The sequence below is a fragment of the Hippoglossus stenolepis genome, chromosome 18 (genome assembly GCF_022539355.2).
Source record: "Hippoglossus stenolepis isolate QCI-W04-F060 chromosome 18, HSTE1.2, whole genome shotgun sequence".
NCBI classification, from domain to species: Eukaryota; Metazoa; Chordata; class Actinopteri; order Pleuronectiformes; family Pleuronectidae; genus Hippoglossus; species Hippoglossus stenolepis.
The window spans coordinates 13,039,927-13,067,858 of record NC_061500.1 but is presented as its reverse complement, the minus strand read 5'-3'; the positions used below and the strand labels follow the sequence as shown (position 1 = coordinate 13,067,858).

The following is a 27,932-nucleotide window of genomic DNA, read 5'->3' as shown; positions in this document are numbered from 1 at the left end:
GGAAAATTTCAGGAGAATATCAGGAGCTCAGCGCATGACGGTTAAAATCCAATTGAAGGAATCGATAAAAACATCAAAGGCATTTTTATAGATATAATAAAGAATCTTTATTTATTAAAACAAATACCATTTAAAATACATTTTACATGAGCAGAATCATTCCACATATCTGATGAAGAAGGCGATGAAGATGCAGCCTAACAGAGACACGGACGAGGCCGAGAGGACCACCACTATTACGCTTCCTGCCAGGTTGACCAAGGCGCCGAGCCCCGCGCCCACGATAATCTGAGCCAGCTGGACCATGCAGGTGAGCGCCGCGCAGTCCACACCGGTGCCTCGTTGAGTTTCTTTGATTCCCTGCATCGCCAACTGCTCCTGGAAGGGGAGAGGATTGGAGAACAGGCGGAGGGGGGAGAAGAGCGATATCTGATGTTATCAATTCCTCCATTGCCAGAGATGTCCATGGCAGAAAGCAATCAGTACTTGGGTAAATGGATTCAGTGGCACCTTTGGGCGATTAAACGTTGAATGTCTTCACCAGCTCACTTGATTTAGCTTAACGAGGAATTGAGTGAGTACACGAGGACACATCACAACTGCTATTGAAAACAAGGCTTTCTTCTGCAGCTATGGATTTTTCAACAGCAACCTAATTGAACTTTTTTAGTATGATCTTGATATATGGATTATTCATTTTGCTGCAGTATTATGAGCAGCTGTAAGTTGCCAATTATTCCATAATGTTCTGAATGGGAGTAATTTAGTATAAAATGGCAAATGAATGAGTTCCAGTTATCATCCAGCAAAATGAAGTTGTCTTTTTTTCAGAGGCCTTAGGAATAATTGAAAAACCCATTTTCTTCCAGATCCGCACTCTCCAGATATTAAAACACACTTGGTTAAATGCCAGAGACTTGGCAGGGAGATTTAAATATGAGCTACACAAATTATGTTGGGAACCACGTCTCCTGCAAACCTCTGCTGCCCAAATATTTGCAGTCAAGAGTAGCCTCCAGTATGGTGCTACCAGTGTGTCAAGTACACTGGGAATAAACTGGTCTATAGCTTTTCTGACCAAAACTGAAATCTGGATGTATATATTGACGGGTATATTGAGCTCAGCGTGCGAATGGACAAAAACTATTTTTAAAAGTGTACTGCTATATAGTAAAATATGTATATGTTGCATAGTAATGTTTCAGAGATCTTTATGTTGACATGTTACCACCCCTTTTGTTCTGATATTATTAGAGTACCTCATAATATTTTATAATCAATATTAAATTGAAGCATTACATGATAAAAAAAAGTTTGCATGTGAAATCTTTGTCTACTGTGTCTTACTCACTTACTCTCTTTTAAATATAAAAATGTTGACTTGTTTATTCTATAAGATTTTTTTCTTCATTCATTGTACCTACATATTTGAGTAGTACAACGACGTTTACATGGTAACACCGTTCATTATATCGACATTATGTCATTTGATGGCTGTAATATAAAACCTGTTTTCCTGGACAACATCATTATCACTGGTTGAATTGTCTTAGTGTAATAAAGTAAATTGAGTTATAGGGGCTCTTAACTCTTTTTACTCATGAAGGTAATTATAGCCGTCTCAATGAGTTACTCTTCAGTCAGGGGAAATAATTATGAATAAATGACTTTTGTTGCTCTGGAGGGAGTTTTCCAGAGTAATCTCCGCTTTGGTTTGAGACTCAAAGCCCGGAAGGGTCTCATGACAGACAGCCTCCAGTTGCATTGTGGGAAACCTATGGGAAACCTGAACCCTAAAAGTACAAGGAGTGTTTGCACATTCAAATGAAAAGCATCGGAATGGATATGCATATCCTGCACGCCTGCTGTATATATCCCAATCAGGCAATGGTAACTTTTGTGTGTTATAAAAATGCCCTTTCACTTTTTATACCATATGATAACAAATGCTTGGTTAATCCAAGAATTTGTGTCTCTAATGATATTTGCTCCCATATGATCACAAGTTATTTTTCAATCCTAGTTTGAAGCCACCTCTATATAGGATGTAAATGCTTTGATAATTATGAAAATAATTATTTGATTTTTTAAATAGTTGTAAATGAATCTACAAATCATTGCACTTCTAGTAGACATTGTTCTATGGCTCCCTTTGCTTGTATTTGCTGTATTGTTATGTGAAGCAACACCTTCGACTGCAGGCTGACCCTTAGTAAACACCCTTTAGAAATAAACTGACTGACAGTCATGCGTGAAAAGTCAAAGGTTCCCTGCTGAGCTTTTGACCCCTTGCGGCACCTTGCAGCGTTCTTTGATGTTTTTTTTACGAGTGGATCCTTGGTTTGTTGTTTGTTGGATGCATGTTGACTTTACAAGCGAATGTACAGTCATGAGGAGTTTTGGTGGGTAACAGTGAATGTAAATATAACATTGTTTGTTTTTAAGAAATCGCCACAGGGCACTGTCACAGTGAAGAAGGCTTAGTCGAAACACCTATGCATTTTTCCTCTATGCTAAAATTTGTCATTGAAAACCAGGGATCGTCCTAACTAATCTGAGAGTTGCACACATCCCAGCTCTCTTTGTTATGTCTTTGGTTGAGCACATGTTTTCTTCTGATCCTTTGCATCTAAATCTTGAAAAAAAAAACCCATCTCTTTACCTGCTCTTCACGCTGATACTCTGATATGAGGTTGAATGGGATGGTGTAGAGCGTACTGGACATGACACCGAACACGGTGCACAGGATGAGCGTGGCAATGATGTTGGGGAAGAGGCCGATCAGGCTGGTGCCCATACCGAACACTAAGTAGCCCAGGAAGTATAATCCTTTCAGGCCGATGTATGGGAGAAGGAAACGCTGCACATCTGAAAACACACAAACACAGAGGAGGTCACTTTTACTTTCACTTGATGGACTTTCTGCACACTGCGAAAAGGATGTGGCCACGTGTGTCCCAGACCACCTCTGAATGTGATCTAAAGCCTCTTTTCCACTGGCCTAAGTGACATCTGGCTTTTTCCTGCAATGGGATATGGATGGATACAATCAACATTCGCTCCCAGGTCAAATGACTCTGCGGTGAACACAGTTTTCTATCTGCTCTGGCTCTGATCGACAGTGATAGAAACAAGACACCCTGGAGAGTTCACTAACTCGTCTTTATTTTGGCAGTCTAGACGCTGCACCTTCTCTGGCACAACGTTACGACACATATTGAACTTCCGGGCATTGGCGCGTAAATAGCCATGAACGTTTGTGTTCTTATTTTTATTTGCATCTCCGGCACAACGTGCAACAGCGATTATTTTCTTGTACCATGCAAGATGCAACTCTGGCAAGAGCTTTTCAGCTCCTGGCAAGTTTATGACATCGAACATGATTCATCAGTAAAAAAATAAACAAATAGGGGCAAACTCCTGTAGCGGAAATGGGAAAAGCGTCAATTGCCTTTTTTTTGTGAGTTTAGTGCATATGTCCACTTATTTTGGTTTTAAAGAGGTATGAGTGATAAAATCTCAAATACGTCCTCAAGGCATCTTGGGTGTGTTCACAACTTAGAGCTGTGATCAGATCACTCAGGACCGATGTGATATGTCTCTTGGATGACCTGGATGACTGTGATTGTTAATAACACCAAATACAAAATGCATTAATTCAGGATATTAGATTTGGTCTTTTTTTAGCACTGCACCTCTCTGAGATGTTGCCAAAGTGTTAAAGTCCCTGCAGCATGAAAGCTGACAGGACGTGTAATTGACTGTCTTGAGTAGCAACAAAAACGTCAGCATCCAGACTATAAATAGAGCCAGATTCCCCAGTCAGGTGCAGCATCAATGCCTTCATTATTTGTCCAAACTTTTCACAATATAGCAGACCTTCTGTTTGGATTTCAATCAATACAAGTCAGCCCTCCTCTGGGAAAACGTGTTTTATTCAAGCAAGGCCTGCTAATGGCTGGCTAATGGCTGGCTGACGCCTGTACGCCCAATGCAAGAAGAGAGGTGAGTGGTCGTTGCACACAGCGATCTAGTTTCCGTACACAAGCTCATCGGGCTGTCCTTCACAGGAGCAGATGATGTCACTGCAGGATGTGGTGATTTTAATTAAGAGTGGCTTTAATGATTAATGTGGAAACAACCACCCGCACATTCTCCTGCCACTCACCCACACAAAGGCGAGAACAATCAAGTGAGTCCCTTTGAATGATTTGGTTTTCTGTATGAATTGGTCATGAACACAATGTGATTGCGCGGATGTCGGGCCCTTGTTTTTGTCTTCTTCAAACAATCACATCGCCGGTGGAGAAAGTAAGAGAACCCAAGGACAGCTTGAATCTAATTTTGATCAGTGACTTCAAACAAACGCTTCTCCGTAGCTGATCAGACCCGGATGGTGTTCAGAGGGAATATTGAGCCATTCGTCTTCCTGACAGAACAGCTGGAGGTTCTGCAGGATCTGACTCCACATGAATGATTTTCTTTGTGTTAAGTCAGTAGATTTGCATCTACTGAGCATCAGGTGCTGGACAACCACCCTGAAATTTTGCTGTAAAGCCATTTTCAGACATGAACCTTTTCCAGGGGTGTCTTTCATATATGAAGAACGCAGCAGGAGGTTCTGCTGGCTCAGATGCATTCACAACAAAGGGAAAATGTCCACAGCATTCAGGTGGAGGGGGGGGGGGCATCTGGGTAGAGCATGCAGGAGGTGGGACATCACATATGTATGGACTCCGTATGGATCTTATCACCAAAAGCTCTTGATTCTCGTTGTCTTTCGAAGTTGACATGTTTGTCAGCCTCTTTTACACGTATGACACATCTTTTTCATCCTGAGATGTTTTATAGTTATTTTTTTGGTTTTTGTTTTTGTTTTTGCCTCCATCGCGTGCTAGACTATTTACCAGGTGGGCTGGCAGAAAAAGCAGCCCTAAATCAGGATGCTCTTTTCACCATACCCCCCCGCTCTTTTTTTACACCATCCATAGTGTTTTCTCTTCCCAACCATTTAACCCTTAGTTTCAGTCCACAAAACATGTTCCCATCAGTGTTGTAGAGTGTAGCTTCCTCTTTAATGTCCAACCATGCGACCACATTAACAGTCTGCGTGGCCTAGAACAAACTGGTTAGAGATGCTCACCAGCTCATCTGATTCCTTTTTAAGTCTTTAGTTGTTTTCCTGGCTTTTACCCCACATTTGCATATTCTTTTCCAACCTTCAGTATGCATGCTGGAATCACATATTCAATAATAACACACTTATGCATGTCATGGGTTAAATTAGTGATATTGCATTTGTACATTTTAGAGAATTAGATAAAGAGCAAGTCATATTTTGAGGCACATTTCCATATAAATAGAGGTAGTTCCACATCCGTTCACTTGTTGCACATGTACTTACAGGAGTAGAGAGCAGACGACACAGCGTTTATACACAGTCCCCAGCAGCCCACTTCCACTCCTCTCTCATATGTGGTGTAGGCTGTCGAGTTGTGCTCTGCATAAGGGTTTCCCTTGTATACAATCTGCAAAAAAGAGGAAAGAAGAAAGTGTACATTTCCAGGGGAGAAACAGTAAAAAGTCTGCTAATTACATTCAGTGTCATTACTTTCAAATACTGGTACTGGTACAGAGGAAGTAAACAAGAGTATGCAGCACATTGGATTAACAAGTGGATATTTTAGAGGAGAGGAGAAATTAGTGTTGAGTTTTATTAGTTGTTGAAAACAGAGCTGGGTCGCAGCAGAGTTAAATTACTGTGTAATGTAAAATGCATGTTGCTGTTTATGCGGTGCAATAACAAATAAGAACACACAAGAGCATATACAATATATATATATATATATATATATATAAAACCATATACTATAACAAACATAACACTACTAACACTACAACAAATCAAAAAACACAACGGTTAATAGAAACAGACAACAACAAATCAAAAAGATTTGTGATTTGTTGTGTATTCTTATTTACTGTTGTGTTTTTTGTATTGTTGTGCTTTCTGATTTGCAAAACACAACAGCAAATAAGGAAACACAATGGCAAAACAAAAGAAACATAACGGAAAATATTAACAATGAGAAACCACAATAAATAAAAAAAAATACATTACTGCAGTGTAACAGAGAAAAAGAAGGATTGAAGGGTGAAGAAGGTTTCTTCCACTCTACAGGGATTTCCTTTTTGTCTTGAGGCAAAGAAGGAGACATTTTTTTAAATCTGACCCCAGTGGCCATGTACCTCTAACACTGCAGCAGCTTGTAATGTCGGAGAACAAAACAAAATGTACCTTTGTCAAGTGTACAAAGCTGAACGTTTTCTACTGTGCACGTAGGTGGAAACCAAGTTATTATTTATTCTCATAAATATACAGAGCGCTGTCGCCTCACAGGGAGCTGACCAGTTCTATTGTTTGAGAAGTTTGTATGTTCTCCATGTGTTTGCATGGGTTTACTCTGGCTTCCTCCCACAACCTGCTAAGCTGCATGTTGTGGGAGGAAGCCAGAGCATCCATTAGTTGGAGACTCCCAGTCGCCGTAGCTGTGAATGTTTGTTGTCCAACATGTTTAATGTACAATGTCCAAGTTTTACCCTTTTAGTGTTGAATCCTTTCACTGAACCTATATCAAATACCAGAAATACAGTATTTGCTGGTACCTGATTCTTATAGGGACATAAACTGAAAGTTATATTATAAAGTACTACAGCTGCTTTAAAGCCAGGTAATCATAAAAGCTGACATCTAACCACTGAGCTTCTCATATAAATATTGTCCGTCCTCTTGATATATGCTTCTTTCTTTTTTTTAACCAATTGGAGGCACATTCCCTTTAACTCAACACGGGAGCCACCTGCTACACGTTTCTTATCCACGATAACAACGTCTGCAATTTCAGATTTTGAGCCGGTGCATTAGGTCTTGGTGAAGCGTGGCATTGGGTGTTGCGTCACGGCGCGAAGTGCATCCTTTGATCAGCATTCACACTGTGACACCCTGCAGCATTTGTCATTTTTTTTACGTCAACAGAGGATTACACATAATAAAAGGCAGCCCCCCCCCCACCACCACCACCACCACCACCACCACCCTGTCCCACCTATCTTCCTCCACAGAAACAGGGATTAATGGAGCATGTCACTTACATTTCATCTTATTTCACTGCGTCACTTTGCCTCATGAGTCATGTTAAGGGACGACAAATAATGATTAATCTCATATAGTTCGGCTGACAAATAATTTGTTTATTGGATGAAATATGAATTCTAGTGGAAAATTCCTCAAGGTAAATTCCTCAAATTGCTTATTTTCCCCAAAAGATTTCACAATAACATGAAGCAAATAAAATAATTTAACCTGCACATTTGAGTAGATGGAAACACTCCAGATTCAGCTCTTCTCCTCGGGCTGCTTCTGTGCTCATATTTCTCCTCTGCTCCTGGGTTTTTTGGTGCAACAAGTCTGTCACAATTCCCCAACCAGTAGAATGACAGGTTGTTGACAAATTAAATTGTCCATCCCTCACCTCCTACGCATGTCAGCAGTTGTATGATTGTAAGACGCAGAATTTAACGGCACAACAGCTGTTAGCAAACACAAGAAGGTCAGCAACGCATGTATTTGATTATTCAAGTTGCGTTCTACACTGGTAGCCGAGGCTAATGTCGCCTTCTTTCCTCCAGAAGGGGGTCATGTGATAGGATGTTGTGAAGGAAAACACCCAATCAGCAAGTGGTTGTGAGCGTCCAGGTCTTCTTTCCCAAACATCTCCAGAATAAAACTCTAAACGGGAACAGCTGCATTTCCAAACTTCTCGTACTACGTATCTGAAGCAGAGTTAAAGGGTTTTCGAATGAAAAAGTAGTACTGTGGATGTAGCCTGAGACTCCAGCTTCTACAGCACCATTGAGCACACTGGCTACGTCACTGTCTGGTTATGGGGGGTTGCCGCCTCGCTGACCGTAAAAAAAACCCCAGAAAGTTGTAAGAAAGAGCTGAGCTCCCAATCAGCCGACCAGCTCTTCATCTATCAGCTGTGTCGTCTGAGCGGGGCACACAGAATCATCAAGGACTGGAGCAAACCAGCACTCAGCCTGTTCATCAGACAGAGACGGAGTCACCCAACCGCAGCATCTCATTTAGAAACAACAGGATGATGAAGAGCCTCTATACCTGCAGGCCTTCAGGCTCCGGATTAGCCACATCTAACACCTCAGTGTAAGCAGCTTATCTCACTGATGTCTTGGTTAATGCACCTGCATGCTATGAAGGACTCAGATGAGACCATGTGCAATCCCGCTTTATAGAGAATCCTTTTTGTGCCTCATTATGTATCTCTTACTTCTTTGAGATAACGCCTCTTTCTATTATAACGATCCATTTATTTGGTGAGGTTATGGACAGCTGTTCAAAACACCCCAAGGTTATTGTGGTACAGGTGTTCTTGACATATTATGCTAATGAAAAAATACATTTGAATTTGAACAACAAAAGAAACAGAGTACTGAATATGCAAATTGAAATGTAAAATTCAGATGCCTTGTGAAATTTGAAAGACCGTAACTGATGATCACGTTCATGATTAATCAATGAGTTGTTTTATCTATCAAGCGTTAGGAAGTTTAAACTTTCTGTCAAGTGCTCAGCCTGTGTGTGTGTGTGTGTGTGTGTGTGTGTGTGTGTGTGTGTGTGTGTGTGTGTGTGTGTGTGTGTGTGTGTGTGTGTGTGTGTCAGGCTGTGCGTGGTCGCCTGTCCCCCAAAACGTCTCTATACTTCCAATCAACCCACCCAAATATAGACCAATCCAACCTTCACCTCATCGCCAATGTCGTTCAAACTCGTGGTTAAACGCTTCTGCGAGGCTTCAAACGTGTTTTCTGTCTCCTTACATGAATTTAGCGTGTTCAGGATTCCTTCAGCCAGCGTACAGCACCACCAACACATGGCCACATCCACATGAACACATTTTTGTTTTTAATGGCATTTTAAAACCAAAATCATCACGTGTTTTAGCTTCATACCAGCAATAATCCGGGGCCTGTGCACGTGCATGCTAATGAGGCAGATTGTCTGATAAAATCCAATCGGGAAGCGAATGTGGGCGAATGTGGGCGACTGCATCATCGTTTCCAACTTTAGAGTTTTCAGACTAAAACAGGGCCAGCAGGGATTCCAAACATCTCTGTTTCAGGCGTTTGGAAAAGAGGATGCAGCCTCTTCTTCAGCTCTGCCATCCAGAAGCAGCACCATCGCTCTGCCTCACCCTTCCCTGCAACACTCTGCACCGAGTGGACCCTGAACTCTGGAGCACGGCCTCCTGGAATCACTTTAGTTCGGTGCCTTTTGGGAGTTTGCTAAGTTCACATATTTACCTTGTTTACACCTTTTCAGCTGTTGTTAAATCATTGTGTTTTTCCTGCCCTTCTCTCCGCTGCCTCTCATTGAGTCCATCCCTTTTGTAAAACCTGAACATGAGTCTAGCAACATTTTTCTTTCAGCTCTCTAATGTGGAGGAATCACACTCTGGAGGCTGGAACAAGCAGAATGCCTTTTGATTAACTGATTATAAAAACTCAAATCTGAACCAGAAATGACAGCGACACTAGTGACGGCAATTCACTTCAAGTGTCTTGGAGTGAGTGGAAAAATGAGCAGTGATTAGGAGCTTCACACAGAACACAAACAGGCAGAAGCAGCCATTTGTCTTGGTCACAAATGGCTTCGGTCCTTTTTATTAAATGTGTGCATGACCCTATGCAGGCACACACACACGAAATCCGTACCTGTCCCATGAAATCGGTGAAGAAGAGCATGTTGCAGAGGAAGGCCGTCCATCCCAGTAGGTGACTGACACACAGGCAGCGATAGTGGCTTGGCATGTTGATGATGGCTTTCATCAGCGACCTGAATGTCATCCTCTTCTGCGCCTGCGGGTAGACACGCAAACGTCAAACACATCACTGCCAACAGCAACAACACTGACAGGATTATTTAGACAGATATGGATATTTGGATAAATCAGCCCTATCTCCCAGCCCCTACTACTCTACTGGTATTTACACGGCAAGCGGCGCTTAATCACACATCTGACGACAGCTAAAAAAAGACATCACAAAAGACCCTCAAGATCTTAAAGCAAATGAATGAGCGACGATCTCAGATGACTCACATTGAGGATGTCGCTCAAGGGTTCGGAAACAGTATAATAAAGGATTAAGAGGCGAACTTAAAATGCCGACAATAAATCTCTTTGAAACAATCAATCATAAATCACCCAGAAAATATTTTGGATTTGTGTAGCACTAAATAGAAGGACAAGGACTATCTAAGATAAACGATGAACTGTCAGAGATGATTAATCAAAGTCTTAACATCCAGGCGAGGCGGCAAAACCGTGTTTAAAGACGGAGATACAAACTCCTCTGGTAAACTCTTCTCTTTATATTGTTTATTGAAGCTCAGCCGGAAGGGATCATTGATTGATGATTGAGTTTACAGAATAAAAAAATGTAATTCATCAGTACTCGCTGACTAACTCCATGCATAATGCAGGAATTTGTCTCACTGGGTTACACCCACATTACGACATGAAAGATTCAGCAGGTTGTTTGAGGAGTTTCGTCTGCAGGGAAAAGCCTCATTAACCACTTGAACTTGAAAAACCCCTAATATTCACATTTCCACCTGTGAGCAGCTTCAAACTTGAGAATATTTTTAGTGGTGGAGATAGCGGGATGGCTCCTATGGCCTTGGCCTTATTTCCAGATGTTCAGGATCCCTGGAGGATGGACCCTAATGGTTTTGGTGATTCATTGGTTTGACATTTTGGTGTTTTTTGTGTTAAATGTCTTGACAAATGAAGCAAGGTCAATCAGGACTGCCGGGTGTTTGTGGCAATCCAATCAGATTCCGCCCTGATCTCAATTAGCCAATCACGCTGTTGCTGCCCAACTTGAAATCTGTTCTCTCTCTCTCTCACTGTAATGGTCTAAAGGGGTCTGTATTTACCTTCACAGGACTGTTGTGTCTGTATTTACTTTCACAAACACATTCATACATTGCAGGCACAGCCGTCAGGGACAGTTATCTTGCCCAAGGGCACTTCGGCATGCAGAAGAAAACCCCACTCCACCTCCTGAGCCACCACCGCCAGCTGTCATTTCAGTGATTCGCTGTGACCCACCTCCTCCCCAACCACCTCCTGTCTCCATATCTAGTGTCCACGCATCTCGCTCAGCTCCTCAACGTTCTCTAGGTCCCATCAACCATCGCCAGTGTCTGGAGCCCAGTAGGTTTTCGTTCACATTGCAGCCAGACCCCCATTCAACCTTGACATCTCGAGGGGGTCTCAACGCCAAACAAACTCTCATTCACCTTCTCTCATTTTTCAATTGAAGTCTCTCCTGTCTGAAGTATTGGATGGATTGCAATGAAAATTTACACAGACATTTGTGTTCCCCTCGGGTTGACTCCCTATCATCACTGTGTCAGGACTTCACACTGCTACACTGCACGTCCATTCTCTGTCCTTTCCCTCTACATGCAATGCATTTCTATGACCAGGATGAGCAGTAGTTTAGAAAATTGATTGATGAGTTAGAATTAATGAAGAATTAAAATATTTTCATCCAGAGTACATGTTCACCCTGCACATCGCATACCTCTTTGTTTGGCTGCTTGGCACTGGAGGTGACAGAGTTGGCCTCGCCCAGAGCAGAGAACGACCTCGGCCTAAGGTCCGGGACCGACGCTGGGACGACGGTGGAGACGAGCTCTTTAGACATTGTTCCGTAACCATTGCTGTGGGATCCCAGCGTGCGCAGGGCACTGGGAGGTGACGAGTCAGTGGAAGATGGGTCCTTGCCCAGAGCCTGCTCTGGAATACTGAAGAGGTGCACAGTGAGGAAGATGCTCCAGGTCAGCGCTGCGAAGAAGAAGATGACTTGGTACTCGGAGCCCAGCAGCTGCCCCATCACGGAATGACCCCAGTCCATGGCGCCCACCAGATAACCAAAGGCCCCGCCCAGGCCTGGAACGCACAGAGGCAGAGGTTAAAGCCCCATGCAGATAGAAAATTGCAATTATTACAAAGAGAAAACACGCCCTCCGATCCTGTTACATCCTTTATCTTCCAGGATACAGTATTTAATAGAAACAGAGGAGAGTGTGCTCCTTCAGGTCAATTGAATGGGACACAGCCTCGAGGCTACATGGTGTGTGATGGCATGTTTAGTAGAATCACAATTCTGTTGTGGTGGTACCTGTCTTGTTGTTGGGGTAGCATAAGGAAAGGATCTCCCCAGTGTGTGTGTGTGTTTGTGTGTGTTTGGCAAGTACTATTGTATAATCATACACCTACTGTCGATAAACTAGATTAACAGATTGTTTTGGCCACTTCGAGGGAACAGGAATATGTAGCTAAAACAATACAAGTTGATATAGTGAAGTTGCTTTTTGGATTTGCTGCTATCAATCATCAGGCTTCTTCTTCTTCAAAGTTTTCTTCCTCAAAGTTTATTTTGCAGTTTTTGTAGTGTTCTCTTTGTGTAGTTGAGGCTGACTTCGTGCAACGTCCTTCGCAACCGTCACATCAGTTAAAAAACAATAACTTCTACAGGTGCTTGTGCGTTCAAGCACTTCATTTGTTTTCGAGGCAGGATGACGTGAATATTGAGCTGTGGGTTCTGTCACAAGTAGTTTTCTAAACCTCCTAATTACTGTTGCAACATTCTCCATTGCTGAGTGATGCTCTCATAAACTCTCCCATCTTTTCTCAAGGTACTTCTCTTGAATGTGAGCTTGAATAATTGTTTGTCTCTGTATGTGTGCCCTGTGATACGCTGGTGACCTGTTCGGGGTGTACACAGCTTCTTGGCCAGTTCCAGCTGGGATTGACTCCAGCTCCCCCACAACCCTTGATGAATAAGCAGCATAGATAATGGATGGATGGACACGTTTATTACTTGTTCAGGCAGTTCCCTACAGTTTGTTTTTATAACCCTGTTCATTCAGTAATTCCTGGTTTGAAATTAATAAATGTTGCTTATACTTTTGGGCCTTTGCGTCTTCACTGTTGTTGTTAATTAACCACACAATCAAATATCACACAGTTAAACTAAAATGCTACAAAATTGAATGAACATTTCAGTGATATTGTGTGTACTCAGTTTTGTTGTGAACTGCAATTCAGAATTTCTCCGCCAACTCAGATCTGTATTAAATGAGGAATTACCCATTATTATTTTGGATCAGAGTGTGTTATTTGTTGACTTTATCACTGCACTGAGGTGCATCTTAATGCAATATCCAGACAGTGGATGTGGCCCATCAGGAATTTGGATTGTCACTGATATTAAAGCTCCCTGACATACTTCAGAGAGAAAAGAAGTCTCTGCTCTCTCCTGCTGTGATTAACAACACCGTCTCCTCTCCTGAATATAAAAGGAAAAAGAAATGGCGAGTCCTGATAACTTCAGGAAAGATGAGAAACTGACAGCCTGTGCAGTGAGAAATTCACGGAGGGACGCTGAGCAACGAGCCTTGATTTTCATGTCAAAAATCTGTTCGTAGTTTGAGGAGATGAAAAGAACACCCTCATTCAGTACCAAAGGAAGGCATGAATTATTCTGATGATCTGAACCAAATTGTACAAACTCATAGATCCAAATAATAAATAAATAGGAAAAAAAACTAAAACGAAATCCAGGAAAATTATGAAGAAATTAAAGAATATTGTTAAAGAAAACAAGGAGAAATGTTGACACTGAGGAGAAGGGTTAGGGGTTAGGGTGAGGGGTTAGGGGAAAGGGGAAATTGAGTCAAAATGTTGAGGATATTGAAGAGAAATATTGATGGAATTGAGAAAAAAAAGTTTAGGAATTAAGGAGCATGTTGAAGAAATTGAGGAGCAAGGTTTAAGAAATTGAGGGAAGAGGTGGAAAAATCGGGGGAGAATGCGGCAGAAATTTTGAAACAATCTGAAGAAAATGTTAAAAAAAACGTGGGTGAAAACTTGACCTTTGGGGGTGAAAATGTATTTGATTGATAAGACTGATGAACTGGTTCAGCGATTCATCAAACTGGTGTCCCCTGAGCAGACACAGGCCTCTACAGTCAGTCACCTCAAATAGAGGCTATTTTTCTACATTTCAGCGAGTGGCAGGCGAAGTAATAACCACCTCAGAAGTCCCGCTTCACTTGCCTCCGCATAACCTCCGTTTCTGTGCGGCGTCACACACTCCATTGATTCAAGATCCGTCTCCACTGTCTTTCTGTGTCATTGATGTCATCTTGAGCACAAAACTTTCAGCCCCTACGATAGCTCTGACGTTTTTTTATATTGCAGCGCAACAGAGCAAAACAGAGACATCGCTGTGACTCACTGTGAGGGACTGAAGAGGAGAGAGGAGGAGATTTAAAATCTGATCCGGGCGCAGCTGAATTTAAATAGGCCGTCAAAACTTTAGCAGATTCACATAACAGCAGCAAAAACTGTTTCCTGTAAAACCTAATGAAGCTCACAGTTTTCACCCAGGAGCGACCCAAGTGGCTCATATACATTAATGGGAAGAATAACAAAACTTCCAAAGTTCTGGCTTTACAATCACACAGAGTTCACACTAGCACATCCGTGAGCCTATGATCAGGCTAAATGTGCTTATGGATAATAGGAGTGATGTGGTCTCAATGTGAATGTAGCCAGGTATAACTCTGGCCTTGTTTACCATGTGCAGAGATGTTCAATCCAACTGAACTGACAATACGGAATCACCATTATGGCTACATCCACACAATCTCTGTCCAGACAAGCTTTTTAGCTCCATATCAGTAATGATCTCTGTCAATTCAAACACACCTGAAAACCCATGTTACCATTCACTGGTCATTCAGGTTGTCCGCTCTGCATTTGGTTGCTTAGTTGCAGAGGCACGGAATGTAATGGAGAGAGGTATAAGAGCAGGGAGTTCTTGATGAGATGGAGCTGGAAGAAAGATGTAGCAACACTTTGCATTCAGCATCGGTAGTTGAGTTGTGAAAGATAACACCCGATCTGGAAGCCAGCTGTTTCTGCTCGTCCATACTAAATGCAGCCACAGAGTTTTCCAACAATAGCCCAACCGCAGCAGCATTTCCAAAAGTTCTGTAGCAGTGAGGACGCCAGGCGAATTTGAAAGTCAGCCTTATTCACTTTTGTAGCATATGAGTTAACTGCTTTGCAAGGCAATGCAGGACTGGCCAGCAATGCATACACAAATTTGAACTTGAGTGGGTTAGTCTGAACCTGCTGTGGATACATAGAGGAGATCATTATTTTATTTTCTAGTGTCCTTCTTTCCTAATCTCCCGCCTACGACAATTCAGATACAGATAAATACATCAGGTAAATTGGTTGAGAAAGTACAGGTTCATCATAAACATCTGGAGAGAGCAGGCTTTACACCAGCTTGTGAATGTTAATACGCCGACTGCAAACGAGAAAGAAGTAGAGGAGATGACATTGTGCAATCTGTTTACTTTCTGAGAGTCTTCGCAGTCTGTCAGGAGCTTTGAGCGGCATCTCACTAATCACTGTCGACAGTCAACTCTGAAACACAGTACGTTTCTTCCGCCACAACAATGAAATCTACCGCATCTGCTGTTTGTTTTCCACTGTATTCGAGAGAGTGATCTTTCAGTAAGAGAGCAGGATGATTTCACAGTCAGATTTTTGTAATGTCTTCGCTCAAAACCCTGCGCTCGCACTCAAACTGTATGTGTTTACATTTGCTTTGTCCTGCTCTCAAACCGAGAGACCACGCTCTTGAATAAATAAAATAAAATATAGGGTGAAAAAAAAAAAAATACCAGGCTGATATTAACATTATAAACAGTCCTTGTAGAGGCCATTTGTTCTGAACTCAAAAGTTTTAACATGAGGCTGAACGTACTAGTGAACTTAACCAAGTCAGAATTTCCGGCAAATATCACAGCAGTTCACTATGGTGATTTATTTACTTACTAATGCGTTTTAGAGGTTGAAGTCATTATGTTTCGCAGTGATTTGGTCATAAACCAAAGTATTGGACAAATTCAAATTGTGGCCAGATGAAACAATTGATACTGTCACAAATATGTCAACCTCAGGGTGTCACTAGATGAAAGGTAACAGGATCAAAGTCTTTCAGATTGTGGTTCTGATTTATGAAAATCCATCCGATAGATTTTAAAATATTTCAGTTTGAACCAAAATGGGGGGGGCCGACTGATGATGCCATCCAGAGAAATATTCAAGGTGTGTGCAAATTGGTGTAGATCCAAATAAAAACCCAGATGTAGTTAATTTGAAAGTGGTTTCTCCGTCCGTTCCATCTGTTGTGTCCAGTTTAACGTGTATCTGTAGAAAGTCACTGACCAATGACGCTGTTGTCAGAGCCTGTGAAACTCCAAGTATTGCTAATAGTGTTTCACAACCGGAATTTACTCCCAGGGTTCAGAGTGCATAATTAGCCTTATGAAAAAAACAGTACATGAATCACTGAGCAACACACCACGGTTTCTTGCTCCTGCCTCCTCAGACCTCACATGCCAGCAGTGGCAGGGAGTCATGTGCCTGGCCTCTGTCTCTCTCTCAGCCCAGACCCATGACTGCAGCACATGACTAGCTCAGGGCTGGATTACAGCCTGCTCACACCACCCAGTGCCTGCTGATAGCTGAGCCAGTGCACACACCAAAAACACCAACACCAAGCAATGTACGAAATAAATGTTTTCTTAATTCTGTACGGTTTCTCCTCATTTGAAACATGCAGTATTTCACTGTCATGCAAGCAAGCAATGGAAATATTATCATACTATCAGATTTTGTTAGTTCATGAGGAAACATTTAAGCCGTTTTCAGACTTGACCTGCGGGTAAAGGCCGGAGAATTGGGTCCGGAGTTTAACCGCAGTTTGCCTTTCACACATGCAACAGCAACAAATCCTCCGCATTATTCAGGTGAGAGGTGGAGCAGCCGGGTGCAGCAGGCAGAGGCAGAAGGTGACGTATTAACTCCGCTGCAGAGGTCACGTGATCAAGTTTACACCTCAAGCTCTCTTGACATCTTCATCGGTGTCTTCTACGTGTGTGTCACCGCTTTTTGACCTGGAGATATTTCTTTTTTTCATTTTTGCATCTGTCGCCCTCTTATAGCTCTGTTTTGGATCTTTACACGCTCCTCAGGGAAATATTGGTTTCTCTAGTGGGAGGGTCGATGATGCAAGGAAAATACATAAGTGAGGCAATTAGAAGAACTGGTATGTACTCCGGTTTCACCAGCGTGTCTCGTCTGCCACTAGGTAAAGGTCCAGTTGTGTACAATGACATATTAAAGCTATTGTTTCTGGAAGCAGTTAGATGTGGGACCACCATTAAACCAAAGCACGAGATAACTATGACATGAGCGCATACCTCCATGAGGCCCAACAGTCTCCTTCAATTCAATCAAGCTGCACCAAATTGAACGCACTCATAGATATCAGATCCCCAAATGTGCCTGAATTTTGTCGTCAACATCCATGAAATATTACCTGTGAAAATGTCAAAAGACGCATCTCACAATGTGAAAGAAAGTGAAAAAACCAGAGGTGAAAACCCTGATGGAGGTCAAAGTGATTTCAAAAAAGGAGGGAAGCTGAACCTGGGTAATAATTATCTGTGTGAGTGAGTCCTCTCACATATACTCTTTATCCTTTTAACATACATAGATATTTAACAGCAGATTTAAGTCAATTCACATTATTCAGGAACAGGATTAATGCTTCATATATTTATTTGGTAGTCTTTAAACTACGATAATCATTCATTCTGTAAAACGGGCTGGTGATTATTTGCAAAGTTTTATTTTGAATTCAACGTGTGTGCTTTTTTTTAGCTTATGGAATAATTTTGGCTAGAATATGCTGTTAAGAATTGTTTTTAAGTTGTATTTAAATATCTGGAAATCATCTTGCGGGCCCTCACTCTGTGTCTAGTGACCTCCCAGGGGGTCTCATCATCAGTGCTCTCATCTAACTTGTGTAAAGAAAGTAACAAAAGCCCAAACTAAAGGGCCCTTTGTCCTCTCATTGACTCTTGTAAGTAGAAAGACATGCAGCCAACACACAGACACCAACACAGTTTCTGGAAATCTTCACAGTGTGTGCTACCTCCGCCCACGTGCATGTAATCAGTCCCACCACAAGAAGATCCAGCTGAACTCTGAGAACGGCTGCCATATGCTGCTCTTGAGTTTAATGACACTCTCTCATCTACAAGCTGCCCCCAGGGCAGTATTACCACTGAAACACCCACCAAGCAAATAATGAATGCTGATTAATTCAAGGATAATCGTCAAGATGCACAGCGGAAACAACCACGGAGGAAATGTCGATGGCAGAAATAATCATAAATAAACCAACGCAATGAGTGGCGGAGTGGGAGCAGCAGCTCTGTTACTACAGACCTGTTAGGAGCGCGTGGTAGTGCAGACCTCGCTCCTTGTCCTGATGCGAGCACACGTCAAACAGATAGGCCTTGATGGGCCCGTCGATGAAGTCGGCAGCGAAGTCAAACAGCACGACGCCGAACATCACCACCACGATGGCCCATACCCTCCTCTGCTCCCTGTCAATCACTAGAGCTGCAAAACAGAACAAAGCAGAGGATTTAGATTATAATAACAAGATAAGCTCAGCATCAATATATTCATTTTACAGAGGTGTCAAAAGTTTTCAGGTGCTGTGGAATGAATAATCCACAGCACCGGGAACAGGAGTCCCAGTGGAAACGCACAGAGACAGACGATACGAACAGCCCTCAACACAAAGAAACCAATTATTTGTGACAGGTGACAAAAGTAGAAGCCTGACTGAGTGTGATGTCCAGTCGAGTTCTCTGTTCTCTTTAACAGAACTGGAGATCGCTCCAAAAATATAATCACCTGCAAGGCACATGTAAATTAAAACGGATTTGTCATTTTCTATATCTATACTTCTATATCTATACTTCTATATTGAAGTATAGAAGAGTGTGATTAGTTTGCATGGGTTTTCTTCAAATACCCAAGCTTAGGTTAATTGGAGAGTCTAAATATCCTGTAGGTGTGAATGTGAGTGTGAATGGTTGTTTGTCTTTATGCCTCCATCCTGTGATACACTGGTGACTTGTCCTGGGTGTAACCTCTCGCCCAATGTCAGCTGGAATTGGATCCAACCACCAAGGGGATGGATGGTTGGTTGGTTAGTTAGTTAGTTAGTTGGTTGGTTGGTTGGTTGGTTGGTTGGTTAGTTGGTTGGTTGGTTGGTTAGTTAGTTGGTGGGTCGGTCGGGAGCTCAGGCAGGCGTTGGTTTGTTTGATGGATGGATGGTTTGTTGGTTGGTTGGTTGGGAGCTCAGGCAGGCGTTGGTTGGTTGTTTGGATGGACGGTTGGTTGGTTAGTTAGTTGGTTGGTGGGTGGGTCGGTTGGTTGGGAGCTCAGGAAGGCGTTGGTTGTTTGGATGGATGGATGGATGAAGTAGGTTTCAAGTCATGAAAAGTCACAGTGAGTTACATCAGCACCTCCTGACACTCTTTCACTTGGAATCTGACCTATTTCTAGCCTTTAAACAAAAGGAAATATACAATTTAAAGTCCTCAGAGCAATTCATGTGCAACAAGAAGCCGTTCTTCTTTTTCTCTCAGATTAGATGGAGGGGCAGCTACAATAATGCAAACATTATGCCACACATGATTCCTGCAGCATTTACGACAACCCCCCAGAAACCCAGAGAATGTAATCAGCTTATCAAGCGTACGTCAGGAGGAGGGAAATACTTTATCGTCCATATGATGATGATGATAGAGACAAGTCTTTTTAATAGAAACTAAAACCAGCACAGAACATTTCAAAGTGACTTTTAAACAAGGAGGTTTATCTTAAGATCAAAGCTTTTAATTAAGAGTTCTGCATTTGACTAAAAACAGGGGCGGATCTGATTGGCCCCTTAAGTGTCTCTCTCCTGTCAGTAGTTAAGAAGAAAATGTCACTTTCTAACTGTTTTAAATACACAAGGAACAATTTTTTTAATATAATTCATGATGTGGGGAGTCGCTCAAAACTATATAGTCAACAGTAAGCAAGGAATGACTTAAACGTGCACCTTACTGAAGCAGGAGTGGTGTGTGGATGTTGGACATAATTGGCTGCTCTGCGTAAATCTTGGCCTCTTAATTGCCCCCCATTCAGAAAAATCCTATATCCGCCAGACTCAAAATAATTTGTTGTAGCCCTCAAATCACAACTAGTCTACTTTGCACATTTCATTCCTACTTTTCATGTGTAGCAGGCTGTTAAAACTACTTTTCAGATGGTTTAGAATCATGTCCAGTAATTTTCTCTCATCCTCTTATCCTTTAATTAAAAGATACGATCAGGATATCACTGATGATGTGTTTTCAAGCCCCATGATCCCAAGTTGACACTGTCGACTGTGAAAATCAAAAGTTGGCGAAACATGTCAATGTGCACTTAACTCCTCGATGATCCGGCGGAGCTGCTCAGCGGGAAACAAAACGGCACCACAGCGACTCTGCAGTGAATCCACTCACTTATCTTCTTTTCCAAAAATTCAGGACTCACATTTTTTCTTCTCGTGATGTCGCCCGGGGGCCCGGCACATTCCCATGTATCGGTTTGGGTGTTTTAAACGTTATCAGCCACTACTTCAAAGCGGAGGCACAATGAGATTTCCCCGGTCATACCTCACCATCTATCTGCGCTGTAGCGGACTCACAACCACATATTTTAACTTCAGTCACAAGTTAACTGTTCTAGCCTGCCAGAACATCACGGCCTCACATTTAACAAGTTGAATCTTTCTTTAATTTCCCTGATGGTGTGTCTGGTTTTTCCCACAGAGAGAGGACAGACGCTGGTACAGTTCGGCGTCTTAAAAAGTCAGGGGCGAGAAGACGAAGCTCGAGGGCACAAACATAAAAGTTATAATCATTGTATCAGTGAGGGAAAAAAATCCAATAGGATCACAAGCCTTAATGGTATACAATGGCAGAAACAAGCCGATGTTATGCGAGGGTATCCTGACAGAAACATCAAGATAACAAATGCTGCATTTGTTGAGTTTTATGAGACAGGTAACAATTCTTTTTTTGCATATTTCCAAACAAGAGCAGAATTGAGACCAAAGTGCTGTCAAATTTCCACAGCGTCTTCTACAATGTGACTGTTTCTCCGAGATGAAAAGAAATGATTCATTATTGTCTCTTATTTTCCTTCAATCAAAGCAACAGCCGGCTCCAAAACAGGAACACATTTTCTCATATGACAGGACAAAAAATGTACGGCACCTCCCCCCTTTTTGTCCCCCACTGTCTGGCTCTTGAAGTCATTCATTTCCCCCAAACACTCCCACCCAATCCCAACCGATCCCTCACCTGAGACGACAGCATCTCCATTGAGGAACAGGGTGAGTCCCATGAGCATGAGGATGCCCAGGACCACGATGTAAGGCCTTCGCCGGCCCCATGACGAGCGGCAGTAGTCGCTGGCCGAGCCGATGATGGGCTGTAGCAAGAAGCCCAGGATGGGGCTGAGCAGCCACACCAGACTGTACAGGCTGCGGGGAAGCCCCACGCTCAGAAGCACCGGCGTGACAAAGGCCGCCTCCACGGCGTAGCAAAATTCCCTTCCAAACATGACCATGCCGTGAAGGATGAGGCGGCCCCGAGAGCGCCTGGGGGGCTCCACGACCCCAAAAACGGCGCTCTCGCCACTGTCCATGTAGTCCTGTTTGAAGCCAGTGCGGTCTGTCGAGTACTGGTCCAAGGAAGAGGTGATGTGTTTGCCAGGCTCCGGCACCTGGCAGGCCTGTGGCAGCACAGACTGGTCATCTGAGAGAAGCGTCATGGATGAGAGAGGGGAAAGAGGGGTGCAAGGAGAGAGGGAGGAGGAGAGGAAGAATAAAAAAAAGGAGAAAAGAGGAGATTTGGGTGAAATAAAGGGACAGTGTTGTGGTGTCTCTCTGAATCAGCCAGGTGATGAATAAAAACAGGCCAAATGCCCAGATCCTCGCACTGGTGCTGAGCTGAGGCTAATCCTCCTCTCTACTGCATAGCTGAGCAATGAGCCCACACGGCTTTACTTTACATGTGAAGGTCTGCACTCAGCTCTGAGCGGAGCAAAGTTGAACTTAATGAAGAGGAGAAGGAGAGGGGAGGAGAGAGGGAAGTGGGTGTATTTTACAGATTCTTGGAGGTCTCTTGTCTTGGAAGCACGATAGTAAAGGCCAGGGGCGGCTCTCGGGTGTGTGTCACATGTGTTTGTTGTATAAGAGTTATTGATGCTGCAAACAGTAATGATTAGACAGTGGTAGTCATTTGTTTTATTGACTATAGATGCTGCTCTTTTAGACAGGAGGCCATTTCCAGTTTGTTTTATTACTTTAATTGGAACTTTAAAGGGCACAATTTTTAACAATTTTTACATTATGTAATGTTTAAAATTATCATTATTTGTCTAATACTGTTCATTTCTGCCGCGCCTCTTTTCATCATCTTCCTGAAATGCTCCATTTTCACTCACCCAAAAAAGACCAGTCTCCTCTGATTGGTCAAATGACCCACTCTTTTGGGATTGGTCAGCAGCTCAGAGCATGTGTGGCAAACGTCATGCCACTAACCCCGAGGCTTCCCGATCAGTCGTACACACTGACACCACCATAGCCACGGGAACAATGGTGCCGGCTCTGCGGTGACATGTAACTTGGCTCAATGATTTGGCTCCATATGCCTCTCCAGTGCGTCTCATTTTTAAGGTTCAGTGAGTAAAATCTAGTGACATCTAGTGGTGAAACTTCACGTTGCAGCTGAATACCCCTCACCTCACCTCACCCTCTCCTTCCAAACATGAAAGAGAACCTGTGGTACCCTCAGTTGTCATAAAAAACTCTAAAGGGGTTTAGTTTGTCCAGTTTGGACGACTGTGAAAAGCATGTCAGCCTCAAGAGAGGACCCGCTCCTGAAATAAAGTACTTATATATAAAGGGCCCATTCCAGGGTAAAGAGAAGAACAGTTCGTACAATTTAGATGAAAACATCACTAGGATTATTCTTAATTCGATTTCTGCCAATAGATCCCTTTCACCTAAACCCTACACACTGAACCTTTAATGTACACAAAGAATCTCATTTTTGAGTGAGTGGTAATGGTAATGGTGTGTGCACGCATGTGTGGTCGCATGAGATTGCTCTTTCTCATGTGGTCTCATAGATCCTCAGAAGTGTCAACAGAGAAAAGAGATGAGGAGTTTTTACTACGTGTGCCATGGGATCATCATGTGCTCGTTTGAACTGTAGAGAAGTGAGATGATGCCGGGGAAATACCTCTGTGGACACAAACCTACCGAACAATGAACACTGAAGAAATTCTAAACCCATAAAAAAATAAAATGCCAGTTGAATGTTTATCGGGAAATTTAATATTACATATTTACAATGTTAGTAAAAATGTAAATTAAATACGGAATTGACTTTAAAGAGAATTGCTTCACATTATAATGAACTGATCTTCATCAAAACTTGGCATACATGAGTCGCAGGCCTGCGTCCCGCCCCTGCAATGCAAGGAGCTCTTTGCCCCTGAAGCCACTTGTCCCGATCTGCGAAATTCTTCCCCAAACAATGAATTCACAAGGGCTCTTTTGTGGTGTGTTACAGCAGCACTTTAAGCTAATCAAGTGATAATGCATGTGATCCCTGTGGAGGGATGCTGCTCCGAAACAGAAAGGTGGGAGCAGTCAGCAGGGAGGAGCAGCAGGAGGCCAAAGGGAAAAAAGATCTGTTTTGTTCCTTTAATGCTAAGGTTGGGTACGGAGGAAAAATAGGAGAATGGCTACTCATGTGAAAAATAGCTCAGTGCCTACGCTCTGACCCTCACATGCTCACCGCTCCAGTTTCTGATCCCCCTTCTATCACCATTGCTGAACTTGTGAGAAGTGGCACAGTAACTGGAGTGAGGGATCCTGCTTTTATCAGACCATCATCAATTTGTTTGTCGATTTACAGAAAATTAATCGACAACCATTTTGACAAACGTTTCAGTCATTCTTTAAGAAACAAATATTGGTTACTTTTTACCTCATCTAGACAAATTCCAGTGAACTCTGTTAAGTAAGTATTTAGTAAGTAAGTATTGAATCTTGCATATCTTTGTGACGATCTTATGATTTGGGGGTTCAGGGAAATTATAATGAACACTTTTAGCAATTTTTTCAAAGACCAAATAAGGATTGGTCAAATCAGAAAAACAATAGATTTGAATTTTGATAGAAATAAACATGTTGTAAAAAAAAAGATCCCAATCTTGCTCCTTATTTAAAATTATTCTCACTGCAATATATGTGCTAAAAGTTGAGTCTGACAATAAGTCTGTTGCTAGAGTGCTTTGGATGCTAATAAGAAGTTGCTAGCCACCAAAATGAATTCCTTTAATCAAATTCAGATTCAGTTGGGGCGAAGAGTGCTACTGCTGCCTGGCCCAATATCCGCTGGGATCGGCTCCAGCTCCCCCCGGTGACCCTCAAAGGATAATCAGTATAGATAACAGATTGATGGATGGATGGTTGGCTGGGTGGCTGGCTGGCTATATATATATATATACACACAACATACATGGTGAAAACTTCCAAGCTTAAAGGGATAGTTCAAAAATGAAAATTCATGTACGATACGATATCTGCAGTTACTGCTTAGTGGTGAGTAGTAATGAGTGGATTTTCATTTTTTGGGGTGAACAATCCCTATAAGTTCTTCAAGTAATTACCATGTCTGCTCCATATTCTCCATGAAAACCAACTGCATACTGGAGATTAAAACACAATTCAACTCACATATACATTTAAGGATTTGAAGCCGCCACTAATCTCCCGCTATGCCCTGTGCTTGGCCTGGCAAGGTGAGAGTCAGATGTCCTGAATCACACAGCGGACATTCCTCACATACTTGCGTGCCTTAAGGTCTCACACACACCACAACAGAGTGTGTAGTACAGTCATGAACAAAGCTGACAGCTGATGGCAAAAAACAGCCTGGCGGTAAAGCGGTGGGAGCGATTATGCCGGCGTCATCAGCGACACATGACGCTCGGCTGCACGCTCTGAGGCCATTGTGGAACACACGATTTGTGTCCATGCTGGGAAGAAAATTGCAGAACAATTTGTGACCACGTCCAAAACACTTAACACAAAGAACAGCAAATTGGAGAGATATGACAACCGATTTCGATTTTTGATATTTTCAACTAGCACCAGGAGATGGTTAACTTAGCTCTGCATGGATCTGCCCATAAGTACACAAAGCGGCATTCCATTGGCTACAGCTAAGGAAAATTTCAAGCATATCTTCAGCAGCTCAAATTGAAACCAGGCCATTATTTTGTGTCGTTTGATTTTGAATTCAAGTAACTTAGTGTTACCTCACATAAATATTTCCCATTAAACCTCAAATCGTTGCTTTCACATTTCACTTTTGGACGGAGCCAGACACAAAGTTTTGAATCTTATCTTTTGATGTCGATGTTCTCATCTATAGCTCCTGGCTAAAGAGGGAAAGGTTAGATCCGCAATATTACATAAAAGACATTTTGTCTCTCAGCTCAGCTGGTATCTCTGATGAATAATGATCTACCAATTGTATAGACAGTGGAATGTCAAGTAGAAAAATAAAATGCATATCACTGCTTCTCAGAGCTTAAAGTTTCATGTGTAAATTGCTTTTTCCAGTCAATCATCCAAAAACCCTTTTAATACCTTATATGTGATAAAAACATATCTGAGAAGCTGGAAACCGCCAATATTTGGCAAATAACTTAAAATGAACTGATCATTGAAAAGGGTAATTTTCTTTAAATTGAATCCTTCCAGTCAAAGCCTTAAGAGTATCAGCACTGGAAATGTTTTATATTATTCGACATATTTACTGAGCCTCAATTATCCACACAGTACCTTGGGGTGAGAGATGATGATTGGTTTGCAAAAGTAACTCCACAGGAATCCTAATTGCACGACAATTTATTATTCATCTGATGATCAACCTATTCATATGTCTTTAATCAAGACAGCACACAGCAGGATGAAATCCAGCAGAGTCAAACGTTGCAGAGGGGAGGAGGAGAGACAGTTTTATCATCCAAAGTTTCCCCTCACCCAAGAAACCTTGGCCAAGCTACATCTTGTTAGAAACCACAAGAGACAAGGCATAAAACGTTTTTTTCCTCTGTGTGTGTGTGTGTGTGTGTGTACGATCTTGCTTTTTAAAGTTTTGCACACAAATTAAATCCAAGTGCTCCTTTTTCATTCATATCTGTTATGTCAAAGCCAGCCAATGAAAAAACACCCATTTTCTGCTCATTTCAGGGGTCAGCTTGAGTTTACTGATAACACACAGCTTGAAACAAATTGGCTCATGACAATATGCACAGTGGAATTAACCTATAATCTGCATTGTATCCTATTACCTAAAACCCACAGGGCTCACTGCTCAGCCACAAAGTCAGTTAAAAGTCATCCCGACACTCGGCGTCTGTCATGTTGTTTCAGTGTGCAGCTGCTGCCTGTTTCTGTGTTGGCCATAATGGAATTGTTTTTCTGTGCTCACTTCGTTAAATCTTAATGCCGCTACTGGCTTGAATTTAAATGTAGCTTCTGTGGCGATGGCTAAGTTAGTGTTTCTTTCATAAGCCGTCTCCACTTCCTATCACTATCCAGATATGAAGGGGAAAACATCCAGAATACGAACACTGAGGTTGTGCAGCAGTGATCACGGTGTGGAGCTGCGCAATCAGGGCCTCAACGATACACTCGACCGATCATCCTCAGCAGCCAGCCACCAGGTGGCGATCAAGACATTTTGGTTTTACTTTGACATTAAGTCTATGGTTTGAATAATCACAGCGCCGTTGTTGAGTGTGTGTCGCCCCTTTACTTTGACTTTGAACACACTTTTTTTTTTAAATACACCCTGCACATAATTTATGTTCTTTAATTGTCAGAAGAATTCCTGATCCACTGGTCCTCAGTCATTTAATCATTCAAATCTTTGGCAGCACCAACTGGGCTGTATTAAATTACTAATGGAGACCCCCCACAGTGATGTCACTCACTGGTTTATGCAAAGCCATGTTGAAGGCTCGAGTTTGGCATTTTGTCCAGATGGAACGAAGTTTTTAAAAACCAGAAGGAACCATCTTCGGAGCCTGACTGGGAGCTTGAGGACACTGGATGGAACAAGCTGTCAATCACACAGTATCCATGCCCCAACGCATACCAAGCTTCATCCTCTATTTGACTCTTAAAGGGACCATAATTCGCGATATTAACATCATGCTGTATTGAAGAAGATGTGAAACTAGACACGATAAACAAACTCTATAAGAAAATGTTTACTGATGTTATGTATCAAGTGAAAAGTAGAGTCATTTTCTTATGGAATAGACTTATAGAAACTCATCCGTCCCCCCCTGCTGCTCACTCGAGAGAATACAGGTTTCAAGCACTTCCACATTGGTTTCACTTTCCAAACCCAGAGTCTACATCCATTTTTACACATGGCACTGACTGATTCAATTACAAGTATTAACATCAATGAAATGTTGGAACCGTTCATCCAGGTGACTTCAAACTTGGTGGATTTGTAAATGGAGACATCAGGAAATGTCGTATAGGTTTTGTGGATGAGGAGTTTTCTAGAGAAATCTAGGGAACAAGAGCTACACAGACACATGGAGATTTCTGGAATTATTAGACGGATTAGTATTTCATACTTTAATTATTATTTGAGAGGCAGTGCGAGCAGAGAAAGCTGATCTTAACATTTCTGCCAGAGCAGCTCAAGACTCTTTGGCTTGGACTTCACTTGTATAAATGTCTAAAGTTTTTGA

The 27,932-nt window shown here is 42.2% G+C and overlaps 1 protein-coding gene across 1 annotated transcript; it reads right to left on the bottom strand.

The window, feature by feature from the left end:
- Positions 1-88: 88 nt before the first annotated feature.
- slc45a2 (solute carrier family 45 member 2) lies at positions 89-22,863 on the bottom strand. The gene is made up of 7 exons (XM_035184077.2): positions 21,434-22,863; positions 18,468-18,644; positions 11,668-12,035; positions 9,790-9,933; positions 5,405-5,528; positions 2,663-2,868; positions 89-378 (listed from the first exon to the last, which is right to left on the bottom strand). The coding sequence occupies exons 1-7, from the start codon at positions 21,903-21,905 to the stop codon at positions 157-159; spliced, it is 1,713 nt and encodes a 570-aa protein (XP_035039968.1). The 5' UTR covers positions 21,906-22,863; the 3' UTR covers positions 89-156.
- Positions 22,864-27,932: the final 5,069 nt, after the last annotated feature.

Excerpts from the sequence above, each read along its gene's own strand:
- slc45a2 (XM_035184077.2), bottom strand. The coding sequence starts at position 21,905 with ATGACGCTTCTCTCAGATGACCAGTCTGTGCTGCCACAGGCCTGCCAG. Across the intron at positions 2,869-5,404 it reads GTCGTCTGCTCTCTACTCCT|ATGTGCAGCGTTTCCTTCTC; the intron begins GTAAGTACATGT and ends GTGTGTTTTCAG. Across the intron at positions 379-2,662 it reads AGTATCAGCGTGAAGAGCAG|GAGCAGTTGGCGATGCAGGG; the intron begins GTAAAGAGATGG and ends CTCCCCTTCCAG.